The 27,094-nt window shown below is 46.1% G+C and overlaps 1 protein-coding gene across 1 annotated transcript; it reads right to left on the reverse strand.

Moving 5' to 3' along the window:
• LOC137094803 (carbohydrate sulfotransferase 12-like) lies at positions 1-25,790 on the reverse strand. The gene is made up of 2 exons (XM_067460595.1): positions 25,641-25,790; positions 1-1,756 (listed from the first exon to the last, which is right to left on the reverse strand). The coding sequence occupies exon 2, from the start codon at positions 1,682-1,684 to the stop codon at positions 410-412; it is 1,275 nt and encodes a 424-aa protein (XP_067316696.1). The 5' UTR covers positions 1,685-1,756; positions 25,641-25,790; the 3' UTR covers positions 1-409.
• Between the last annotated feature and the right edge of the window lie 1,304 nt (positions 25,791-27,094).

The following is a 27,094-nucleotide window of genomic DNA, read 5'->3' on the forward strand; positions in this document are numbered from 1 at the left end:
CAAGGTGGTGAACCCTTTTACTCTCTCTCTTTCTTTTGCACAGCAGGATTCGTATTAAATATTTCAATATATTAATTCTTCTTTCTTTTCTGTCCATTTTTCCTCTTTTTTTTAAAAAAAATGCATTTTGTAAAAAGCATCCAAACAGGAGCAGCTCATCTCATGTGGTATTGGAGGCCAAGAGAGAACAGGACACGTTTTGGGGGGGCAAACAGGGACCCACACATTGCCCTCCTCCAAAGGAAGATTCAAGGATGGTGAACTCAAGCAAACAGGAGGCAAAACGAGATGCTTGAGTGCGTCACCATCAACAGAAGGACTCTTGTGTTTGCCAAATAAAAATAGAGAACTCTTTTGGTACTTCGAAGGCTCTCTTTACCCTCCCAGCTCCCAACAAGTTCCACTGTGTTCAGTTTTTCAGCAAGTTCTCCGGCTTGGGGTAACCAAAGAGGACAAAGTCCGCCTCGTACAGCTTGTACAGCTGTTGCCTCCACGCCACGGGGATTTTGGCAAACCAGTCTTCCTCCCAGCTGCTGGCTGTCCTGTTCCGGTAGCTGGGAGGGAAGCGGAGGAGATGGTCCACCTTGAGGAGCTGCAGGAGGTGGGCCGCGTCTTCGTCCAATGTCTCCAGCTTGCCCACAAAGTCGTACTCTATCTGGCAGGGGTGACAGAGGCGGTAGACCTGCCTCCAGTGTTCGTTGAAAGGGGCCATCTTCTCTGTCCGAGGGTCCAGCAAGTACTGGATGAAATCCGAGAAGGAGACCCGGAGGCCGGCCTCAAACGCCTCGCTCACCGAGGTCGGGAGGCTGGTGAAGTTGGAGTACAGCTTCAACATGGGGACGGCAAAGCGCCGGTAGAACTCCTCGTTCTCCAGCTCGAATTTGCTGCGGAAGGCCGAGATGAGCCGCACAAAGGGGTCGCGGACAAAGAGGAACTTGGTGTACTTCTTCAGCTTGATCTTCATGAGGTGCCGGGAAAACTTGCCGTAGCGGCGCCAGAACTTGTTGAAGGTGAAGTGGGTGCTGGTGTTGTGGACGTGCTCGCGGGGGATATCCAAAGGGTCGGCGTAAGGGATGCCTTGGTCCATCAAACTCTCGCTCAGGACAATCATCACCCGCTTCCAATTGGTGCAGGCCACTTTGGGGACGTAGCAATAGATGACGCCGTGGCGGTCGTCCACAATGAGGTGGTTGAGCTCGTAGTTGGGGATGTCGTCAAAAGAGCGCTCCTTGGTCGGGAAGGTGAAGCTGGAATTGGCACATAACTCACGCAAGGTCCTCCGCCTCTCAGCCTGCAGCTTCTCTTGGTCCAGGATCAGCCTGGCATCCCGTGTAGACCAGTCGTAGCCCCGGACGTTCTCCTCCAAGTTGCCCGCAACGGGCCGGCTGGAAGCTTGCAAAAGGGGCTGCTCTGTCCTTCGGCCGAGCTTGACCGAGCTCTGTTTCAGGTCAGAGCTCAAGAGTGTCTCCAAGAATTCGTCCACCTCTGCCAACGATTCCTGCCTGTCGCCCTGGAAGGCAGTGGGGAGCACACCATGAGGCCTCGAGAGGGTGGTGTGGAGGTAGAAGTGAGCCGTGCCCACGTTGTCCCAGTAGACAATGATCAGCAGGATCATGAAGAGGGAGCCCACCACCACCGAGAGGCGGAAGAGCCGCGCTTTGGTCATCCTGGCGGGAGACGCCATGAGCTGAGCTTACCTCCAGCTGGACCGGAAAAAGCAGAAACCCAACATGGCTGGTTGTGGCGCAGTTTGGTTCTGCAAGAGGAAGAAACCGAATATATTAAAACTATACTCCCAGGAAAAATTATTAGAAGGAAGGAAGAAAAGAAGGGAAGGAGAGAAGGAAGAAAGGGGAGGGGAGGGGAGGGGGAGGGGGAGGGGGAAGGGAGGGAAGGGAAGGGAAGGGAAGGGAAGGGAAGGGAAGGAAAGGAAAGGAAAGGAAAGGAAAGGAAAGGAAAGGGAGAGAATATGACAGAAGGAAGGAAGGAAGGAAGGAAGGAAGGAAGGAAGGAAGGAAGGAAGGAAGGAAGGACAGACAGAGGGGGAAAAGAGTATGAATGAAAGAAGGAGGGAAGGAAGAGATAATGAAGGAAGGAAGGGGAGACAGTATGGTGGATGGAAGGAGAAAGGGGGAAAAACAAGGAAGGAAGGGAGGAAGGAAGGGAGGGAGGGAGGAAGGGAGGAAGGGAGGAATAATGAAGGAAGGAAGGGGAGACAGTATGCTGGATGGAAGGAAGAAGGGAAAAACAAGCAAGTAAGTAAGTAAGTAAGTAAGGAAGGAAGGAAGGAAGGAAGGAAGGAAGGAAGGAAGGACAGAGGGGGAAAGAGTATGAATGAAAGAAGGAGGGAAGGAAGAGATAATGAAGGAAGGAAGGGGAGAGAGTATGGTGGATGGAAGGAGAAAGGGGGAAAAACAAGGAAGGGAGGGAGGAAGGAAGGGAGGAAGGAAGGGAGGAATAATGAAGGAAGGAAGGGGAGACAGTATGCTGGATGGAAGGAAGAAGGGAAAAACAAGTAAGTAAGTAAGTAAGGAAGGAAGGAAGGAAGGAAGGAAGGAGAGTATGACAGAAGGAAAGATGGAAGAAATAAGGGAGGGAGGGAGGAGAGTATGATGGATGGATGGAAGGGAAAATGAAAGATAGCATATTGGGTGACTCTTTGAATAAATGACATGGGGAAGTTAGGACTATTATTAATACAATTCGACAATTGAGGAGAGGAAAATTTTAGTGAGAGGATTGACGGGGAACTTTGAGCAGGAAGAGTGCGTGAGGTGAAAGCAAGATTTTAAATTGTGATTGATTTCTGTACTGCAAAATTCTAGATACTGTAAATATTTAATAAAATTATATATTTAGAATGTACACATAAAAATGGGTTATCAAATGAACACGGGGGAGGAACACATGTAATGCCAAGGCATTGTTTAATTCTGCAACTATTGCTGTATTTTATTGATTTTACCAGGGGGTTTTGTGAAGTGAGATATTTATGTTGGCTGTTATTGTCATGTTATTGTTTTTGCAATTTTTGTATTTTGTGAGTTGCACTTTTGAGTGCCTTTTGAGCCGCCCCGAGTTCCTCCAGGAGATGGCGGCGGGGTATAAATAAAGATTATTATTAACATTATTATTAAATTGTTTTAAGGTATCACATCATATTGATTTATTCAAACTGCACTTTCCCCCCAAACATGAGCCTCCCAGCAGCCTATGAGACGACACATACTGTAAGGGAAATACATGTTTACAAGAATATACATAAAGTTATGTTTAAAGTAGCACTGGAGAACAAGCCCTATGAGGAGCGGCTTAAGGAGATGGGCATGTTTAGCCTGAAGAAGAGAAGGCTGAGAGGAGACATGATAGCCATGTATAAATATGTGAGAGGAAGCCACAGGGAGGAGGGAGCAAGCTTGTTTTCTGCTTCCTTGGAGACTAGGACGTGAAACAATGGCTTCAAACTACAAGACAGGAGATTCCATCTGAACATGAGGAAGAACTTCCTGACTGTGAGAGCTGCCCCGGAGTGTGGTGGAGGCTCCTTCTTTGGAAGCTTTTAAGCAGAGGCTGGATGGCCATCTGTCAGGGGTGCTTTGAATGCAATATTCCTGCTTCTTGGCAGAATGGGGTTGGACGGGATGGCCCATGAGGTCTCTTCCAACTCTTGGATTCTATGACTCATTATACTTATACATATGCATATAATTAGGTTCAAAGTGGCACTGAATGAAAATCATTCAAAATCCATCTACTTGTAAAGGGGAAATACATTAAGTTTAAGGATGCTATGGAGCAGGTGTCACCACTTGTGTGCCCCCTCAAGCTGTGGACTACATGTCCCATCATCCTCACTCAGCAGGAATAAGGGGGTCAATTGCTGAGCTGCCTGTTACAGAATGCTGGCTTCCGTTACAACAACAACAGAAGAGAAAGAGGACCTAAACGGTCAAAGTTCATTTTCCTGTACCAGCCACAAATTTGGCAGCTTCCTGACTTTTTATCTAATCTCTTGTGCCAATGACCCTCATTCATTGCACTTTTCATAGTGGACCTTGACATTTGGGAGTTGTAGTTGCTGGGATTTATAGTTTACCTACAATCAAAGAGCGTTCTGAACCCCACCAATGATAGAATTGGGCCAAACTTCCCACACAGAACCCCCATGACCAACAGAAAATACTTAAGGCCACCCAATCCAACTCCCTTCATCAGGGCAAGAAAATGTAATCAAAGTTCTCCTGATAAAGAGCCATCCAGTGATAGATAGATAGATAGATAGATATGATAGATAGATAGATAGATAGATAGATAGATGATAGACAGACAGATAGGGAATTGTAGTTGCTGGGATTTATAGTTCACCTACAATCAAATAGCATGATAGAATTGAACCAACAGCATACAGGACTCCCATGTCCAACAGAAAACACTAGAAGAGTTCGGTGAGCATTGACCTTGAGTTTGGGAGTTGTAGTTCACCTACAACCAGAGAGTACCATGGACTCAAACATTGATGGATCTGGGCCAAACTTGGCACGAATATTCCATATGCCCAAATATTAACAGAGATGGAGTTTGAGGGAAATAGACCTTGACATTTGGGAGTTGTAGTTACTGGGATTTATAGTTCACCTACAATCAAAGAGCGTTCTGAACCCCACCAATGACAGAATTGGGCCAAACTTCCCACACAGAACCCCCATGACCAACAGAAAATACTCAAGGCCATCCAGTCCAATTCCCTTCACCAGGGCAAGAAAACGTAATCAAAGCCCTCCTGACAAAGAGCCATCCAGCCATAGATATAGATAGATATGATTCACATACACACATAGTATCATAGATTTGAAAGGGACCCCTGAAGAAGGACAATGATATGTTGCATGTTCCAGAGTAGGCAAACCAGATACTCTGCACATCAACACTGATAAAGAAACAGCAAGGAATACTGTATTGTCGATGGCTTTCATGGCTGGAATCACTAGGTTCTTGTGGGTTTTTTCGGGCTACAGGGCCATGTTCTAGAGGCATTTCTCCTGACGTTTCGCCTGCATCTATGGCAAGCATCCTCAGAGGTAGTGAGGTCTGTTGGAAATAGGACAATGGGTTTATATATCTGTGGAATGGCTGGGGTGGGGCAAGGAGCTTTTCCCTGCTAGAGCTAGGTGTGAATGTTTCAGCTGATCACCATTAGCATTTGAAGGCCTGCCTGAGCCTGGGAAAACCTTTTGTTGAGAGGTGTTAAGATGTGCCTGGTTGTTTCCCAGAAGATATCACGGCTCTGTTTCACCATTGCCTCACCACCAGTTACTTTCAGTGGGACAATGAATTCTACGAACAGAAAGATGGAGTAGCTATGGGGAGCCCTCTCAGCCCGGTCATAGCTAACTTCTACATGGAACACTTTGAAGAACAAGCCCTGGAGACAGCAACCAAAAAGCCCACGATATGGTTCAGATATGTGGATGACACCTTCACCATTTGGAGCCATGGAGAAGAAGACCTCAACAGGTTCCTGGAACATCTTAACAGCATCCACCCAAACATCCAGTTCACCATGGAAAATAAAATGAAGGAAGACTGCCTTTTCTAGATGTCCTAGTTATCCGCAAACCAAATCAACAATTGGGTCACACTGTTTACAGAAAACCCACACACACGGATAGATATCTACATAAAAACTCCAACCATCACCCAAGTCAAAAAAGAAGCACCATTAAAGCCTTGGCAGACCGTGCAAAAAGAATCTGCGCAGCCCACCTCCTCCAAGATGAACTGAACCACCTCAACTGGGCTCTCCAGGCCAATGGAGACTCCACCTCAGACATCAGAAGAGCTGCAAGACCAAGAACAAGCAACGAGAGTAAAGATGAAGATCCACCCAGAGGAAAAGTGTTCCTGCCATACATCAAGGGAACCACTGACCGCAGAGGGAAGCTGATGAGGAAACACAACATACAAACAATCTACAAACCCACCAAGAAAATCCAACAAATGCTACGTTCAGCAAAGGACAAGAGGGATCCTCTCACCTCTGCAGGAGTCTACCGTACACCATGCAGCTGTGGACAAGTCTACAGAGGGACCACCAAACGCAGCAATGCCCAAACACGAATCAAGGAACATGAAAGGCACTGCAGACTCCTTCAACCAGAGAAGTCAGCCATAGCAGAGCACCTGATGAACCAGCCTGGACACAGCATATTATTTGAGAACACAGAAATGCTGGACCACTCTCACAACCACCATGTCAGACTACACAGAGAAGCCATTGAAATACGCAAGCATGTGGACAATTTCAACAGAAAGGAAGAGACCATGAAAATGAACAAAATCTGGCTACCAGTATTAAAAAACTCTAAAATTACAACAGCAAAACAGCAGAGAGGAAACAACCAGGCACATCTTAACACCTCTCAACAAAAGGTTTTCCCAGGCTCAGCCAGGCCTTCAAATGCTAATGAAGGTGATCAGCTGAAACATTCACACCTAGCTCTAGCAGGGAAGAGCCCCTTGCCCCACCCCAGCCATTCCACAGATATATAAACTAGGGCTGGGCGGTTTCGTTTCGTTAATTTGTAATTCGTTAAAAATTCGGGGTTTTTTTTGGTTAACGAAGCGATAATGAACCATTCTGGAGCAACTTTAAAACAAAACGAATTTTTCAATTCGTTTCGTAAATGCTTCGTATTTCGTAATGTATTCGTTTCGTTATTGGTTTGAGGTTGTTTCGTTATTATTTCCGCATGTCTGGGGCAAGTTTTATAGTTGTTTTTTGTTTAATTAGTGAAAAAAAATTATAATATCACACCAACAGTCAACAACAGAGGGAGAGGGAAGCTTCAGAAGTTTTTTTAGCGTATTGTGCGATCGCAGCCGCCATTAACGAATCGATTCGTTATTGTTTCATTATTGTTTTGTAATTTTTTTACCATTTACGAAATTTCGTAAATATCGAACTTTTTTTAAGGAAAATTTCGGAATTCTTTTAAATATCAAAACGCAAAAAAACCCAAAAAACGAATCGATTTTAGAAACAAATTTTTCCGTTGTTATCCAGGCCTAATATAAACCCATTGTCCTATTTCCAACAGACCTCACTACCTCTGAGGATGCTTGCCATAGATGCAGGCGAAACGTCAGGAGAAATGCCTCTAGAACATGGCCCTATAGCCCGAAAAAACCCACAAGAACCTAGCAAGGAATACTGTTTACCCACAAGCAGAAAGGCATTACATATATTAGAAACCAACACTTTCTTATTACTTCATTTTCCAGATCAACAGACTGGGCCACGGCAACGCGTGGCAGGGGACAGCTAGTCATTTACAAGATAGTAGAAATAACCTGTCCCCCATTTCCCACGGACTCAGCATGGAGTTTTCCAATTGCGCAAGTTGCCAAAGAACACCCAATGAAAGACAAAAAAGGCCGCACCTTTTTAGCACTGCAATAAAATGTAAGTAGCCCAAGGAGCAATTTTCATCAAGAGGAGGCATGAAAAAAGAATGTTGCCCTACAATCAGGCTGCATTCCATCGCCTGCCGTTTGCACCCATCCAAGGAAGACACAATTCCTCAAAGTTGCAGAGAATGGCATCGCTTGAGAGTTATCTGCGACCGGGAGCTCTTCGCTTGCAAAACATGCTCCCTTTCAGGATAGTAAAGAGACAGTTCTGGCCCAAGGCAACTTCTGGGGAGACAGCTCAGATCTCCTTGGCTTACCTCCAGTACCCAAACCACAACCCTACACTGGCTCTTTATGCGCTGTGGCCACTGGAAGGGGGAAAAAAACAGGGGAAATATTTTCACTTGAATCTGGTCAATACATCTCTATGTGTTGCTATGTTCCGCTCTCATTTTAAGCACAGGCCACTTTGGAGACACACTGTGCTGCCTGAAAGATTTTGATGCCATTTTGGGCCAAATGGTGCCAACCTTTGCATTCTTAAAGAAAGATTGGGTGGTTGTGAGTTTTCCGGGCTGTATGGCCATGTTCCAGAAGCATTCTCTCCTGATGTTTTGCTTGCATAGAATCATCCAATCTCGATAAAATAGTAAAGAGTAGAGACATCAGACTGGCAACAAAGATCCATTGCCTAGTCAAAGCCATGGTATTCCCTGTAGTCACCTACGGATGTGAGAGCTGGACCTTAGAGAAGGCTGAGCGAAGGAAGATAGATGCTTTTGAGCTGTGGTGTTGGAGGAAAGTGCTGAGAGTGCCTTGGACTGCGAGAAGATCCAACCAGTCCATCCTCAGGAAATAAAGCCCGATTGCTCATTGGAGGGAAGGATACTAGAGACAAAGTTGAAGTACTTTGGCCACATCATGAGGAGACAGCAAAGCATAGAGAAGAGAATGATGCTGGGGAAAATGGAAGGGAAAAGGAAGAGGGGCCGACCAAGGGCAAGAAGGATGGATGGCGTCCTTGAAGTGACTGGACTGACCGTAAAGGAGCTGGGGGTGGTGACGGCCGACAGGGAGCTCTGGAGTGGGCTGGTCCATGAGGTCACAAAGAGTCGGAGATGACTGAACAAATGAACAACAGAATCATAGAGTTGGAAGACACCTCATGGGCCATCCAGTCCAACCCCATTCTGCCAAGAAGCAGGAAAATTGCATTCAAAGCACCCCAGACAGATGGCCATCCAGCCTCTGTTTAAAAGCTTACAAAGAAAAAGCCTCCACCACACTCCGGGGCAGAGAGTTCCACTGCTGAACAGCTCTCGCAGTCAGGAAGTTCTTCCTCATGTTCAGATGGAATCTCCTTTCTTGTAGTTTGAAGCCATTGCCCAATTGTGTCCTAGTCTCCAGGGAAGCAGAAAACAAGCTTCCTCCCTATGACTTATTTATTTATTTATTTATTTGCAGCCCTTCTCAACCCTGGGGGGGGGGGGGGAGGCTCAGAGCAGCTAACAAAGGCAGCTATTTGATGCCATTTCCTCTCACATATTTATACATGGCTATGATGTCTCCTCTCAGCCTTCTCTTCTTCAGGCTAAACATGTCCAGCTCTTTAAGCTGCTCCTCATAGGGCTTGTTCTCCAGACCCCTAATCATTTTAGTCGGCCTCCTCTGGACACATTCCAGCTTGTCAACATCTCCTTTCAATTGTGGTGCCCAGAATTGGACACAATATTCCGGAAGTTGTCTGCCATAGGATGTCTGCTATATATGCAGGCGAAATGTCAGGAGAGAATGCTTCTGGAACAAGACCATATAGCCCGGAAAATTCACAACAACCCAGTGATTCTGGCCATGAAACCCTTCAACAATAACAAGAAAGATCTCTGAGAATTCTTCTTCAAGGGTGAAAACAATCGTTATAATACTGTTTCAAATCTGTGAGGTAGGTCTGTGTGAATAAGAAACAAGCCCATGAATCCATAGGGGTATGGACATCTAAGGATCACAAAAACAGTCTTATAGCATCCATAGTTCGCCCACTGTGATTCCAACCCACACTCTACATTATCCTATGTATGAGGGTTGAATGAAAAGTAAAGCCTCCACCTTCGTAACTCCTCAACAGATGGTAGTACTGGTATGCAGCAGGTACTGGCTTGTTCAGTAGACTCTCCTCTACAGTTCCATTTTGGTGAGAAGCCTTAGCATTGAATGGTTGTGTTGTTAAAGTGCAAAGTATGGAACGCTGCGAAGATGGTCCGTCAATGAGACTTAAGCAACGTGCAGTCATTGAATACTTGACAGCAGAAGGTGTCACCCCAAAGGAGATTCATCAGAGAATGCAAGCTGTTTATGGTGATTGTGTTGATGTGAGTACTATGCATCATTGGGTGAGTAAGTTTAAAGATGTTGAGGTGGGAACATCTGATTTGCATGACAAACAAAGAGTTGGACGTCCTGTGACAGCAACCACCGGGTTTCACAAGCAAAAGGTTGACAAATTGATTCAGGACAATCGTCGTATCACTCAGAGAGAAATTTCAAGCATAATCGGCATTTCACAAGAACGTGTGGATCACATTATTGCTTTGCTTGGCTATCTGAAGATCTGTGCACGATGGGTACCCAGGATGAGAGAACTGGTTGCGGAAATAGAGTGTCGACTTCTTCCATGACATCTTCAGAAAACTTGTCGTTTTCTGAAGATCGTTGGCAGAACGATCGTCGTTGGCAGAAATGTATCCAGTTGTCTGGTGATTATGTGGAAAAGTAAATAGTGGTAGTTAAAGAGCACATTCTAAGGATTATTTCTGCATTCGATTTATTAAAATATTCCCATCCAAACCCAAGTAACAAAGGAGGAGGCATTACTTTTCATTCAACCCTCGTACTCCAGTCTGGGACTGTATGGATCATTTTTTCCCCTCTCATTGGACTTGTTCCAGTCACCGAGCAGGATGGATTTGCTCAGGCTTTGTTCCTCTGTTTGAGAGAATCTCATCAATGATGTGGGAAGAAAAATATGTAAACAGCTAGAGAAAAACAAAACCATTGCTGGCATGTGAACTGGCCGCAGGAACCGCATCTGCTTTGAGAAAGAACACAAACTGACTGCATCTGTCAGGTTGCTGCATTAGAACAAAAAAACAACCCCACAAAGCCTATAAACGTTTCATGCGCCAAAGCCTTGGAGGCGATCGCAACCAAGCACAAGTTTCCACAAGCTTCAGACTACAATTCCCATATGCTGCAGCTAAAATGGCAAAGGGTAAAATTGTGGAAGGTGCCATTCAAAATATCTGGAGGACATCAAGCAGTTTTGTTGTTGTTGTTCATTCGTTCAGTCGTCTCCGACTCTTCATGACCTCATGGACCAGTCCACGCCAGAGCTCCCTGTCGGCCGTCACCACCCCCAGCTCCTTCAAGGTCAGTCCAGTCACTTCAAGGATGCCATCCATCCATCTTGCCCTTGGTCGGCCCCTCTTCCTTTTGCCTTCCACTTTGCCCAGCATAATTGCCTTCTCTAGGCTTTGCTGTCTCCTCATGATGTGGCCAAAGTACTTCAGCTTTGTCTCTAGCAGTTTTAGGACCACCCAATTCCAAGGAAGCTCCTCGGGTGCTGGACGAGTGCCTGGCCGCTGTGGCTGTCTGGATGAGGAGGAACAAGCTGAGGATCAATCCCGACAAGACAGAGGTTCTCCTGGTCGATCGTAAACTGGATCGGGGTATAGGGTGGCAACCTGTGTTGGACGTGGTTGCACTCCCCATGAAGTCACAGGTCCGCAGTCTGGGTGTCCTCCTGGACTCATCACTTACTGTGCTGGTACAGCTGTATCAGGAGCTCCAATTTTGTTTTCTTTGCATTCAATGTTTGTTTGCAATCCCAGGCTTGGGATTTTGCAGCAGGGTGGCTTCCTGTTATAGTTTGCAAACATAGGGCAAGCCACCTGTCGATTATCGTTAGGTTCCCTGGCCCCAGGAGCCTTTTTGAGTCAGTTCTCACAGAGAAGCCTTTCGCACAGGACATAAAACCAAGAGCTCCTGTAGAAAGCTTCGTCTTCTACAGCTTGGCCGGGGTTATACAGCCCACAGCTTGGCTGAGGATCATACAGCCTTACAGCTCCTTTGCTGAGGGACTTCAGCCAGCCATCACCTAAACCTGAACTCCTTTTCCCCTGGAAGTCTACAAAGCTCTGCTTGGTAAGGGTCGCTTGCGAAAGCCAGACGCAGTTGGTACCGGGTGCAGGGGCTCCACGCTAACAGAGGCAAAGACAGACTGCCCAGATTAGAAGTTAAGGATTTCCCCATTAGTTACAGTTATGAAGATAGTGCCTGTTCCCAGTGAACGCGATTGCAAGAGCCAATAGACTGTTAAGAAAGCTTTAAAGTACCTGTTTGTTTTCATCAATAAAGAACTTTGTTGGATTTACTTTAAGCCTCTACAGAACTTTGTTTTGGGGAGGTCCAAGGGATTTTAATCTGAGGCAGCCCCGGCGTCCCGTTGGGCACACAGAATTTATGTCCTGTCTACAGTCATATGCACAGGCCCAGCGTGCGACAGCATACTTGAGGCTCAGGCATCGGTGGTGGCCGGGACGGCCTTTGCACAATTAAGACTCGTGCGCCAACTGCGACTGTACCTCGTGAAGGCGGATCTGGCCAGGGTGGTCCATGCCTTAGTCACCTCCAGATTGGACTACTGTAATGCACTCTACGTGGGGCTGCCCTTGAAAACGGCCTGAAAATTTCAATTAGTTCAACGGGCGGCGGCCAGGTTGTTAACTGGGAGAGATCAACCCTCCTGTTTAAGGAGCTCCACTGGCAGCCGTTCATTTTCCGATCCCAATTCAAGGTGCAGGTTCTTACCTACAAAGCCCTGAACGGTTTGGGACCCTCCTACCTGTGTGACCGCACCTCTGTGTACGAATCCACACAATCCCTTCGATCATCTGGAGAGGCCCTGCTCATGCTCCCACCTCCATCGCAGGCGCAATTGGTGGGGACGAGGGAGAGGGCTTTCTCAGTGGTGGCCCCTCGACTCTGGAACTCACTCCCCAAGGACATCAGGCATGCCCCAACCCTGGCAGTCTTTAGGAGGAGCCTGAAAATGTGGTTGTTCCAGTGTGCCTTCCCAGAATAAGGAAACTCCCAGCAATATGTCCTCGAAATGCACTGTCTGCACACCCCATTCCTCTCTGAAAACTTTATCCTAGTTCATATTTCATCTGTTCATGCTCAGCCTTATTCTTAAATTTTAATTATTACATTTGGCCCTGCCATAGGTTTTTAAATGTCGTTGTGTTACTACTATTGTTTATTTTTTGTTATGAGTTTTATTTTATTGTCTGTATTAATTGTTATTGCTTTTATCATTGATGTATTGTGGGCTCGGCCTCATGTAAGCCGCACCGAGTCCCTCGGGAGATGGTAGCGGGGTATAAATAAAGTATTATTATTATTATTATTATTATTATTATTATGGGTGCTTCCAGACAGCACTTAATCACGGATTTTAATCAGGAGCAAAAAATCCCGGGACTTCAGAAGAGGTCCACATACAGACCTCTTGGTCCCGGGATATCTGCCTCCATTGTCTAGACTTGATGCTTTGTTGTAAGTTTTTGAAGCTCCAAGATGACCACCGCGGGACTTCCACCGGAAACTTCAGCGAAGTCCAGCCAAAGATGCAGATATGCGGAGAATCACTGCAGCGAATAACTGCAAAAGTTCTGTTCTTGGTCCTGACCACAGAAACTATGCCTTCCAGATGTTTCATGAAGTATCTGCCACACAAAGTTTACAGGATAGGACTACTTCTGCCCAAGTTAGCACGGCACAATCAAACAGGAACACAGACTTCAAGTCAGGAACAGAACTTTGTCATCATTGACACTTTTGAGAGCCCAGGCTATGGCACAACTAGATGGTAGCTATTAAATCACTACTGACCAAAAGGTCATGAGCTCAAAGCCAGCCCAGGTTGGAGTGAGATTCCGGCCATTAGTCTAGCTTGCAGTCGACCTTTGCAGCCCGAAAGACAGTTGGAAATTTAGGTACCACTTTATGTGGGGAGGTTAATTTAACTAATTTACGACACCATAAAACCTTCCAGCGGCATGCAGAGGAATGAGGAAGTACTCCATCAAAGGAATCGGTGTCACAAATGGACGGTGAAGTGGCAGCTCCCCCTGTGGCTGGAATCGAGCATACCTTCATGAAGCTGGAATGCTGGAATGTTAAATTGCCTCTGTTTCTGTCTATACATGTTGTATGTCTAATTGGCATTGAATGTTTGCCATGTATATGTGCATTGTAATCCGCCCTGAGTCCCCTGTGGGGTGAGAAGGGCGGAATATAAATACCGTAAATAAATGAATAATAAATACTGTTTTTAATCTGCTATGTATTTATGATTTTACATTGTTGCTATTGATATTGTGGCATCAAATTGCTGCCTGTGTTAACCGCCCTGAGTCCCCGCCCCCAGGGGTGAGAAGGGTGGGGTAGAAATGTTATAAATAAATAATAGAGCCTGGCTGCCTTGCCATCTGTACAGACAGATTTGGTCATGTACTTGTGGCATCAAACAACAGGGTGCTGTTCCTAGGTTATACATAGCTGTTCCTGATTGCTCTTCTTGCAAAAAGATGTACAACATTGACTAGGAGGCCACAACTTTGTCCTGGGCAGAGAAAATGCATCTTCCACAAATTTCATGACGTTTCTGGTGCACAAACACATTTTTTGCCTTCTACTCAAAGGGTCACCTTCTTTATAGGAACCAAACAATCAGGAACAAATATCTAAAACCTGGGAACAAAGCCAGATAAAAAAATCCCATGATTTCTGATTGCAGGGAGATATAAACATGCAAAGACCCACATATTTGGTTCAAAACCACGATATTCCTGCACCTGGAAATCTCACGTATTTTGCCTTTTGTAGTGATTGCTTCCATGTTTACAAGGAATGGTGCCATGGCAGTTCAAGTGGTGTCAAACTGCATTCATTCTACGTGTAGATGTACCCTGCATGAACATCGTTGACATGCATGATGAGAGCCAGTTTTTGTTTTTTTAATTTATTTACAGTATTTATATTCCGCCCTTCTCACCCCACAGGGCACTCAGGACGGATTACAATGTACATATACATGGCAAACATTCGATGCCATAGACACACAACATATATAGACAGACACACAGAGGCTATTTAACAATCCAGCTTTTTCATGAGGGTATTCTGGCCACCAGGGGAGCTGTCGCTTCACCGTCCATTTGTGACACTGGTTAAGTACTTCCTCATTCTTTGCATGCTTGCTGGAGATTTTTATGGCGTCATAAATCAGCCTCCCCGGATAAGGGGTACCTAAATTTCCTACTTGACAGATGCAACTGTCTTTCGGGCTGCAAAGGTTGACAGCAAGCTACACAAATTGGTCAGAAGCTCACTCCAACCTGGGCTGGCTTCGAACTCATGACCTTTTAATCAGTACAGATCTTAATGCAGCTGACTCCCAGCCAGCTGCGCCACAGTCCCGGTGCTGAGACTGGGCTGAGACTGCAGACTCGCTCCTTCTGGGAGGCAGTGACCAAAGAGATTCAGCAGAAACCTTGTAGGAAAAACATAAAACTGGATGTAAGGACTCCACAGACCCTTGTCAACAAGCAAAAAACACTAAGAGCCATTTCACAAACATGGCTGGGACAAATTAACCACAGAGTGTTCTCTCAGCAAACAAACCACAGCTAATCTTGGTTTCCAGGTGCAGGTGTAAATATAATCCATGTTTGCAAGTCGACATTTGTCGCCCTAGTGATGTGGGCTTGTCTGGAGGGGGAGGGGGAGAACTAAACTGGAACAGTTTGCAATGGAATACATTATTTGAGATCTGGCTTTGGTTTGTCACCAAAACTTTGTCAACTAACTTCACGTCTAATTCCTGCTTGTAGCAACCATATGAACAAGATAACTCCAAGTCATTCTGTTACCAAGAGCCTAACTCAGAGCTTGAAGATTCAGGGAAGACATGGCTTCCTTGATGGAATTTATTCATCTGTGCACTACAGTCTTCATTTACTTCCACCTTTCCAAGTACTGTTTCCCTTTCTAGTGAGTCCTATTTTAGCATATCAGAGGCAAACCAATGGTACAGTTGTAACGTATTTTAAAAACACAAAGTTTAAAAACTTGACATTATATTAAATGTCCTTTGACCAGAAGCTGGACACTTCGAGTGCCTTTGGTGTTGCTATAAGAGGGTCCTCCATTGTGCATGTGGCAGGGCTCAGGCTGCATTGTAGTAGATGGTCTGTGGTTTGCTCTTCTCCAGACTCACATGTCGTGAACTCCACTTTGTGGCCCCATTTCTTAAGGTTGGCTCTGCATCTCGTGGTTCCAGAATACAGTCTGTTCAGTGCCTTCCAAGATGCCCAGGAGGGAGTCTCTCATTTGGTATCAGCCATGGCTTGAGGTTCCGGGTTTTTGCCTGCCACTTCTGGACCCTTGCTTGCTGAGATGTTCCTGTGAGTATCTCTGTAGAACTTAGAAAACTATTTCTTGATTTAAGGCATTGGCATGCTGGCTGATATCTGAACAGAGGATGGGCTGGAGCTGTCACTGCCCTGGCCCCTTCATTATTGGCTGCTACTTCCCGGCGGATATCAGGTGGTGCAATACCAGCTAAACAGTATAATTTCTCCAGTGGTGTAGAACGTAGACATCCTGTGATAATGTAGCATGTCTCATTAAGAGCCACATCCATTGTTTTAATGTAGTGACATGTGTTTCACACCGGGAATGCATTTTCAGCAGCAAAGTAGCAAAGCGCAAGGACAAATATCTTCACTCTGTTGGTTGTGATTCCCCAGGTTGTGCCAGTCAGCTTTCATATGATATTATTTCTAGTGTCCACTTTTTGCTTGATAGTCAAGAACTGCTTCTTGTAAGTCAGAGCATGGTCCAGGATAACACAGTGGGCGTGAGTATTCAGCAGCAGAGTAGCAAAGTGCAAGGGCAGATATCTTCACTGTGTCTGGTTGTGACCCCCAGGTTGTGCCAGTCAGCTTTCATATGATATTATTTCTAGTGTCCACTTTTTGCTTGATAGTCAAGCAATGCTTCTTGTAAGTCAGAGCACGGACCAGGGTAACTCCCAGATATTTAGGTGTGCTGCAATGTTCTAGTGGGAATCCTTCCCAGGTAATCCTCAGAGCTTGAGATGCTTGTCTGTTCTTAAGGTGGAAAGCATACGTCTGTGTTTTAGATGGATTAGGAATCTGCTGGTTTTCCATGTAATAGACAGTAAAAGCACCCAAAGCTTCAGAGAGCTTCTGTTCAACCATTTCAAAGCTCCCTGCTTGGGCGGTGATGGCATGATCGGCAGCATAGATGAAACTCTCTGTCCCTTCTGGAAATGGCTGCTCTTTGTGTAAATGTTACACATTTCTGGAACAAGCACGCTCCCCTGAGGCAGGCCGTTCTTCTGTTTTCGCCATCTGCTTCTCTGGCCCTGGAATTCAACAAAAAAGCTCCTGTTTTGTAGCAGATTTCCTATGAAGCAGGTAAGGTGGTAGTCCTTTGTGACATTAGAAGTTTAATCTCAGGAGAAGGTGGTGGTTTACAGTCTTATAGGCTGTTGACAGGTGTATGGCCAAAATACGACCACCTCATTTGAGATCTTGGCTTCTAGGGAGAATTTGCTGTATGAGATATTTTATCAGTCGACAGTATCAGGAGAACTCTCCTCGAGCACCACATCTCAACTGAGTTCATTTTCTTCCTCCCAGTTTTCTTCACTGTCCAAATTTCACAACCATGCATAACAAATAGGAAATATGACAGCATGCACAATCCTAGCAAATGCCTAGGCAAGACCCACAAGTATATTCACACTTGATAATCTTGCCCAGGTATTTCAGATAGTATGGGTTTCTGTTGTGTTGGGGAGGCACTGCACTTTTCCATGCATTTGGGAGGCTTTCTATATGGTTGTATGGTCAAAAGGTTGCAGGTTCAAATCTAGGTAGCGGCATGAGCTCCTGCTGTTAGCCCCAGCTTCTGCCGACCTAGCAATTTGAAAACATGCAAATATGAGTAGATCAATAGGTACAGCACCGGCAGGAAGGTAAGGGTTCTCCATGCAGTCATGCTGGCCACATGGCCTTGGAGGTGTCTATGGACAACATTATTATTATTATTATTATTAACTTTATTTATACCCCGCTAACATCTCCCGAAGGACTCGGTGTGGCTTACAAGAGGCCAAGGCCAACACATCAATAAAACAACAGTATAACAAATACAACAATAAATAAACTCATAAAGCAAAACAATAACATTAAAACAATAGCAATAAACATTAGACAATAACACCATGATGCATTTGAAACTGAGGCTGGGCTAAATGTAATGGATAAAATTTTAAAAACTGCTGGACATGACAGGTGGAATGGATAGGTTTTTTGGAGATAAGTGCAGTGTGCAGACTTAAATCTCTAGTAAAGTGCATTTGGGACATGATGCTGGGAGTTTCCTATTCAGGGAAGGCACACCGGAACAGCCACGTCTTCCAGCTCTTCCTAAAGACTGCCAACGTTGGGGCTTGTCTGATATCCTTGGGGAGAGAGTTCCAGAGTTGGGGGGCCACCACAGAGAAGGCCCTGTCCCTCGTCCTCACCAAACGTGCTTGTGACGCAGGTGGGATCGTGAACAGGGCCTCTCCAGATGATCGGAGAGATCATGTGGGTTCATATACGGAGATGCGGTCACGCAGGTAGGTGGGTCCCAAACCGTTTAGGGCTTTGTAGGTAAGCACCTGCACCTGAATTGGGACCGGAAGATGAACGGCAGCCAATGGAGCTCCTTAAACAGGAGGGTTGACCTCTCTCTGTAAGGAGCACCAGTTAACAACCTGGCCGCCACCCGTTGGACTAGTTGGAATTTCCGGGCCGTTTTCAAGGGTAGCCCCACGTAGAGCACATTACAGTAGTCCAATCTGGAGGTGACTAAGGCATGGACCACCCTGGCCAGATCTGCTTTCACGAGGTACGGTCGCAGTTGGCGCACGAGTCTCAATTGTGCTCTTCAGCTTGTAAATCAAGATGAGCACCAACACTCAAGAGTCGGACACAACTGGACTTAATGTCAGGGGAAAACCTTTACTTGTATGGTTGTGAAGCAAAAAGTCCCCCAAAATCATATTATACACATGTGTGTGGGGGGTACTTGTGGAAAGAGACTTCAAGGGTCTGCAAAACGACATCCAAGGCCATAATCTGTGTTTCCCTGTCAAACTACATCTATGTTAAAAATCGTAAAAACCAAACCAAGCTGAGGGTCATTCCAAATGCTCCATTCCCCAAAACTGAGAAATGGAAGCATAAGAAGCATGCAAGTGAGATGTTTGACTCTCCAGATGTTGCTGATTTACACAATTCCTGGTGCAGAACATCTGAAGAATCAACGGCTGCAGAGGTTACCAAAGAATAGGAAATTCTTACTGGTGCCTCCACATATTACAAATACAATAAGAGATACAGCAATTGCCATGTAGCAACCTGCAATAGAGAAGAAAACGTCTACCGTTGTGGTTAGTTATTCTTGGCCATTCCACCAATGTTGCGGGAACAACTTCCCTAAAGCTTGATACAACGACCTCTGCAAGTTCCCCCTTTGCACTTCCTCTAATCAACTGCCGCAGCAAGTTACAATTTCACCATCTTCATACCAAGCTGCATTGACATATTTGCAACGCCTGGACAAAATAGCATCAACTGACCAAAGTGACTTGGCCAGGATCAAATATTGTCAAATACCTATGAATCTAAGAAGGCTTCCATTAAGACCTTAATTCATCACTTCTGCATTTAAAAGCTAACCTTTTTTAAAAAGAGGGAGCCATACTGTAAACAGACTCAGACTCTAGATTCAACTATAAACAGACTCAGACTCTAGATCAGTGTTTCTCAACCTAGGGGTCGGGACCCCTGGAGGGGTCGCAAGGGGGCGTCAGAGAGGTCACCAAACACTGTCAGAATATATAATATTTTCTGTTGGCAATGGGGGTTCTGTGTGGGAAGTTTGGCCCAATTCTATCATTGGTGGGGTTCAGAATGCTCTTTGACTGTAGGTGAACTATACATCTCAACAACTACAGCTCCCAAATGTCAAGGAGATTCCTTCTGAACATGAGGAAGAACTTCCTGACTGTGAGAGCCGTTCAGCAGTGGAACTCTCTGCCCCGGAGCGTGGTGGAGGCTCCTTCTTTGGAAGCTTTTAAGCAGAGGCTGGATGGCCATCTGTCAGGGGTGATTTGAATGCAATATTCCTGCTTCTTGGCAGAATGGGGTTGGACTGGATGGCCCATGAGGTCTCTTCCAACTCTTTGATTCTATGATTATATGATTCTAAGGTCTATGTTCCTCAAACTTCACCTGAGTTCACATTTAGACATATTGAGTGTTTGTGCCAAGTTTGATCCAGATTGATCATTGTTTGAGTACACAGTGCACTCTGGATGTAGGTGAACTACAACTCCCAAACTAAAGGTTAATGCCTACCAAACCGTTCTAGCATTTTCTATTGGTCATGGGAGTTCTGTGTGGCCAAGTCTGCTTCAATTCCATCGTTGGTGGGGTTCAGAATGCTCTTTGATTGTAGGCGAACTATAAATCCCAGCAACTACAACTCCCAAATGACAACATCAATCATCCCCAACCCCACCAGTATTCAAATTTGGGCATATTGGGTATTTGTGCCAAATTTGGTCCAGTGAATGAAAATCCATCCTGAATATCAGATATTTACATTATGATTCATAACAGTAGCGAAATTACAGTTATGGAGTAGCAACGAAAATAATGTTATGGTTGGGGGTCAGCACAACATGAGGACCTGTATTAAGGGGTCGTGGCATTAGGAAGGCTGAGAACCACTGCTCTAGATTCAACTATAAACAGACTCAGACTCTAGACTCAACTATTGAGTGTACTAAAGGAACCCCACCTTGCCTCAAAGGCCTTACATTATTTTGACAGAACCCCCATGACCAACAGAAAATATTGTGTCTTCCGATGTTCTGTGGCAACCCCTCTGACACCCCTTCGTGACCCCCTCTGGGGTCCCGATCCCCAGGTTTGAGAAACATTGATGTAAACCAATTAGAGGTGTCTCACAAAAAGGAAAAACAGGTTCCTCCTAAAAAACTTATCTGAGCAAAGTTTCTCCAAACAGACCCAGAATGCTGCTGTGGCACACCCACGGGAATAAACATCCAGCTGCTTGAGGCAATGTCTCCCTTTCAAAAGACTATGCCCACGGGCAGAGAGTGAGTGAGTGAGTGAGTGAGTGAGAGAAAGGGAGGGTTCTTTCTCCCAACTTTCGAATCATAGAATCATAGAGTTGGAAGAGACCTCATGGGCCATCCAGTCCAACCCCCTGTCAAGAAGCAGGAACATCGCATTCAAATAACCCCCGACAGATGGCCATCCAGCCTCTGTTTAAAAGCTTCCAAAGAAGCTGGTGAACGGCTCTCACAGTCGGGAAGTTCTTCCTCATGTTCAGATGGAATCTCCTCTCTTGTAGTTTGAAGCCATTGTTCCGCGTCCTAGTCTCCAGGGAAGCAGAAAACAAGCTTGCTCCCTCTTCCCTGTGGCTTCCTCTCACATATTTATACATGGCTATCATATCTCCTCTCATCCTTCTCTTCTTCAGGCTAAACATGCCCAGCTCCTTAAGCCGTTCCTCATAGGGCTTGTTCTCCAGACCTTTTATCATTTTAGTCGCTCTCCTCTGGACACATTCCAGCTTGTCAATATCTCTCTTGAATTGTGGTGCCCAGAATTGGACACAATATTCCAGGTGTGGTGTAACCAAAGCGGAATAGAGGGGTAGCATTACTTCATTAGATCTAGACACTATGCTCCTATTGATGCAGGCCAAAATCCCATTGGCTTTTTTTGCCGCCACATCACATTGTTGGCTCATGTTAAACTTGTTGTCCACGAGGACTCCAAGATCTTTTTCACACGTACTGCTCTCGAGCCAGGCATCCCCATTCTGTACCTTTGCATTTCGTTTTTCCTGCTAAAATGGAGTATCTTGCATTTGTCACTGTTGAACTTCATTTTGTTAGTTTTGGCCCATCTCTCTAATCTGTCAAGATCGTTTTGAATTCTGCTCCTGTCCTCTGGAGTATTGGCTATCCCTCCCAATTTGGTGTCATCTGCAAACTTGATGATCCTGCCTTCTAGCCCTTCATCTAAGTCATTAATAAAGATGTTGAACAGGACCGGGCCCAGGACGGAACCCTGCTTGTGGCACTCCACTTGTCACTTCTTTCCAGGATGAAGAGGAAACATTGGTGAGCACCCTCTGGGTTCGTCCATTTAACCAATTACAGATTACTCAGACTTATCCTTCCACTCCAGTAGTGTAAATCCACGTAAAGAGTTAAAAGCAAAAGGACATTTTAGAGTTTCTAACAACTTTCCAAAGTTATTTATCAAAGCTATTTGAGGAATTGTTTTTGCAACTTTTATGCTGTTTTGTTGCCAGTCCTAAAAGTGTTATTTTCAAAATAGTAACAGGAAGTAAAGTAACAATATATTCCTTTTCCAACATTGTAACATGTAGAGGAAATGAGATAGAACCCAAACACTGTACCAATTAACCAGAATCATTTTGCAAAAGTGACCATTTGTTTACCCATTTCAACCTGTGTTATGTATATACATGAAAAACATTTGCATATTGAAGGTTTCCACTTTGAGATATCTAAGAGACATCGATGTCTGTGTCCCCTTCTACACTGCCATATAATCCAGATTATCAAATCAAGTAATCCACATTATTATCTGCTTTGAACTGGATTATATGAGTCTACACTGCCATATAATCTACACTGTCTACACTGCCCGTACCTTGGGAAGTCTGACGGCCACGGTACTCCACACTCTGGTTACATCCCGTATAGACTACTACAACACGCTCTATGTGGGGCTGCCTTTGAAGACTGTTCAAAAGCTTCAAATGGTCCAACGGGCGGCAGTCAGGTTACTAACAGGAGCAGTGCTCAGGGAGCGTACAACTCCTCTGTTGCACCAACTCCACTGGCTGCCAGTTTGCTACTGGGCAAAATTCAAAGTGCTGGCTTTAGCCTTTAAAGCCCCAAACGGTTCCGGTCTGGCTTACCTATCCGAATGTATCTCTCCCTATGTACCAGCTAGGAGTTTAAGATTATCTGGGGAGGCGCTGCTCTCAGTCCCACCCCCTTCGCAGATGCAATTGGCAGAAATGAGAGACAGGGCCTTCAGACTAAACACAGAGTTAATTCATAACCTTCCTGGTCACAATTGGTCTTTAAAGGTTTCCAAAAGCTCTGGCTGGTTTTGCTGCAAGGAGACTAATCTTTTGTGAATTGAGCCCCTGGAAGTATTCATGCTTATCTTTTGGTAGGGTGAGGCCTAACTATCTTAAGGCACCAGGTCCCATCTGACCTTGCAAGCTAAGACCTATTAGTTCTTGGATGGGAGACCCCAATGAATACCATAGGCTGTAGGAAAGAACTGGCAAAACTACACATCAGATTCCCTTGCCTGAGAACCTTATGAAATCCATGACAGTGTGACAATACAGTCAACAGGTAACTTGAAGGCACGCATGCCGTATTTACAACTTAGCTGGAAAAGGACCCCATAACTAAGGACCCCATAACTAGGGATGCGTCATCTACACCAGTGGTTCTCAAACTGTGGGTCTCAAACTGTGCTCCGGGGAGCCCTTGGAGCTCTGCAAAAGCAGCTCAGGGGCTCCACTGGCACCCCACCTCCTCTGGGTTTCCTGCTATTATTACTATTATTATTACTATTATTATTACTATTATTATTATTATTATTATTATTATTAAGGCTGGGCAGCCATCTGTTGGGGGTGCTTTGATTGTGTTTTTCCTGTATGGCAGAAGGTGGTTAGACTGAATGGCTCCAGAGGGTCTTTTACTGTAAACACTGTTAAATTTATGTTGGTTAAAATTGTTTTTTAAAGATTGTTGTTGTTATTATTGTTATTATTATTTGCACTGTGTGAATTAGTTCACATATACACTCTTCACCCATCTAACACTGGCCTGGCCCATGCACACTCAGATATTCTGGGATATAGGGCTGTGTGGAAGGGCCCAATGTGAGCAACTCTTATTATGGGTTGTTGTGAGTTTTCTGGGCTGTATGGCCATGCTCCAGAAGCATTCTCTCCTGATGTTTCACCCACTGGGATGCTGTGGGTTTTCTGGGCTGTATGGCCATGCTCCAGAAGCATTCTCTCCTGATGTTTCACCCACTGGGATGCTGTGAGTTTTCTGGGCTGTATGGCCATGCTCCAGAAGCATTCTCTCCTGATGTTTCACCCACTGGGGTGCTGTGCATTTTCAGGGCTGTATGGCCATGCTCCAGAAGCATTCTCTCCTGATGTTTCACCCACTGGGATGCTGTGAGTTTTCTGGGCTGTATGGCCACGCTCCAGAAGCATTCTCTCCTGAGGTTTCACCCACTGGGATGCTGTGAGATTTCTGGGCTGTATGGCCATGCTCCAGAAGAATTCTCTCCTGATGTTTCACCCACTGGGATGCTGTGAGTTTTCTGGGCTGTATGGCCATGCTCCAGAAGCATTCTCTCCTGATGTTTCACCCACTGGGATGCTGTGAGTTTTCTGGGCTGTATGGCCATGCTCCAGAAGCATTCTCTCCTGATGTTTCACCCACTGGGGTGCTGTGCATTTTCAGGGCTGTATGGCCATGCTCCAGAAGCATTCTCTCCTGATGTTTCACCCACTGGGATGCTGTAAGTTTTGTATGGCCATGCTCCAGAAGCATTCTCTCCAGATGTTTCACTCACTGGGATGCTGTGAGTTTTCTGGGTTCTATGGCCATGTTCCAGAAGCATTCTCTCCTGATGTTTCACCCACTGGGATGCTGTGAGTTTTCTGGGCTGTGTATTTGAAATCAGTTAACCTGCTGTGGTGGCCTTGTTGGAGATAGATAGATGGATAGATGGAAGGATGGATAGAGGGAAAGATAGATGGATAGATAGATGAATAGCTGGATGGATGGATAGATGGAAAAATAGATGGATGGATGGATGGATGGATGGATGGATGGATAGATAGATAGATAGATAGATAGATAGATAGAGGGATAGATAGATAGATGGGAAGATAGATGGATGCATGGATAGATAGATAGATGGATAGATGGATGGATAGATAGATAGAACTGTCTTGCTAGGCTGGCTGGCTTCTGGTGCCATCCTCAATGTGTCTTTTTGTCCCCTTCTGGCTGTATGGCCATGCTCCAGAAGCATTCTCTCCTGATGTTTCACCCACTGGGATGCTGTGAGTTTTCAGGGCTGTATGGCCATGCTCCAGAAGCATTCTCTCCTGATGTTTCACCCACTGGGATGCTATGAGTTTTCTGGGCTGTATGGTCATGCTCCAGAAGCATTCCCTCCTGACGTTTTGCCCACATCTATGGCAGGCATCCTCAGAGGTTGTGAGGTGTGTTGGAAACTAGGCAAGAGGGGTTTATATATCTGTGGAATGATGTCCAGGGTGGGAGAGAGAACTCTTGTCTCAGGCAAGGGTGAATGTATCAATTGGCCACCTGGATTAGCATTGAATGGCCTTGCAGCTTCAAAGCCCGACAATAAAGCTATTCTATCCCATTCCCACGGAGCCATGGGAGTTCAAGTGGTGCCAAAGGGAGGCTGTACAAAGAAGGTCAAAAGAGATGGCCCATGGGGAAGGAGACCATGAGGGGAGGAAAAGGGAGACAAAGGAGTCATGATCACTTCATCACACTAGAGAAAGAATCCACTTAAAACCCGGTTTCTGCCTCCTGCAGAATTCTGGGGTTTGTAGTTTAGGGAGGCTGTTAAAGGCTCCTTCCTAAACTACAACCCCCAGAATTCTGTAGGGTTTTAAGTGGATTCTTTCTCTAGTGTGATGAGGCTGCAAGAAGGCTCTTCAGCCAAGCTGGAGAAGGTGAGATCCCCAGAGAGATGGGGAGAGATGGGGATCTCGCCCACTTCCTCCTCATCCTTTTCCCAGGGCGAGGCTGGCATCCACGTGGGAATCCCGGAGGGGGAAGAGGGGGCCGAGAAGGTGGGGAGGGCCCCTCTCCAGCCTCTCCCTCCGAGGCTCCAAGGCACCCTCCCCAAAGCCGCACCATTACGCACCGCTTTGGACGCCCGGCTTTTGTCGCACGGTTTCTCCGGCTCCCCCCGCCTGTCCGGCTGCTTCTCCGGCCTCCTTGAGGGATGCCCCGGGTCCTCCAGCGACGGAGGCCCCTCCTGGGCCCCGGCCAGCCCCACGGCTCCTCCTCCGTCTCGCGAGAAAGCCCAGCCACCGAAGGATGAGGAGGAGGAGGAGGAGGAGGCTGAGCTCTCCGGATGCTCCGCCCGCCGCCTTCCAAGAGGGGAGAGGCCCAGAGACACCCCCTTCCCCTTCTCCTAAGCCTTCGGATTTGGGGGTCACCGAATGGGACAGGCTTCGAGAGGAGAATCCCCTCCTCCGGGAAGGGCTTCCAACTCAGGGTCCTCACCAAGGGGGGGAGGAATCCCACTGGAGCATTGCAGCACACCCAAAGACCTGGGAGTCACTCTGGACCGTGCTCTGACCTACAAGAAGCACTGCCTGAACATCAAGCAAAAAGTGGGTGCTAGAAACAATATCATATGAAAGCTGACTGGCGCAACCTGGGGATCACAACCAGACACAGTGAAGACATCTGCCCTTGCGCTATGCTACTCTGCTGCTGAGTATGCATGCCCAGTGTGGAACACATCTCACCACACTAAAACAGTGGATGTGGCTCTTAATGAGATATAGCACATTATCACAGGGTGTCTGCGCCCTACACCACTGGAGAAATTACACTACTTAGCCGGTATTGCACCACCTGACATCCGCCAGGAAGTAGCAGCCAATAGTGAAAGGACCAAGGCAGAGACATCTCCAGCTCATCCCCTGTTTGGATATCAGCCAGCACGTCAACAACTTAAATCAAGACATAGTTTTCTTAGATCTACAGAGACACTCGCTGGAACACCCCAGCAAGCGAGAGTCCAAAAGTGGCAGGCCCAAACCCAGCACCTCAATCCATGGGTGATACCAGATGAGAGACTCCCCCCTGGGCACTCAGAAGACTGGGCGACTTGGAAGGCGCTGAACAGACTGCGCTCTGGCACCACAAGATGCAGAGCCAACCTTCAGAAATGGGGCCACAAAGTGGAATCCTCGACATGCGAGTGTGGAGAAGAGCAAACCACTGACCACCTGCTGCAATGCAACCTGAGCCCTGCCACATGCACAAGGGAGGACCTTCTTGCGGCAACACCAGAGGCACTCCAAGTGGCCAGATACTGGTCAAAGGACATTTAACCAACTACCAAGTTGCAAAATCTGTGTGGTTTTTTTTTCTTTTTAATCTGTGTGTTTGTTTTGTTTTGTTAGAATTGAAATACAATGGTATGGTTGCTGATGGCACGATAAATAAATAAGTAAATAAACCAAGGGGGTGCAGACCACATCAGAGGAGGAAGTGACCCCAGCTCCCTGACCCATAAAATGCTTGGGCAGCCTTTTCACAGGAGTTCTCTTTAAGGAAAGAATAGAATCAGAGAGTCATAGA

The sequence above is a fragment of the Anolis sagrei genome, chromosome X, assembly GCF_037176765.1.
Source record: "Anolis sagrei isolate rAnoSag1 chromosome X, rAnoSag1.mat, whole genome shotgun sequence".
Lineage (NCBI taxonomy): Eukaryota > Metazoa > Chordata > Lepidosauria > Squamata > Dactyloidae > Anolis > Anolis sagrei.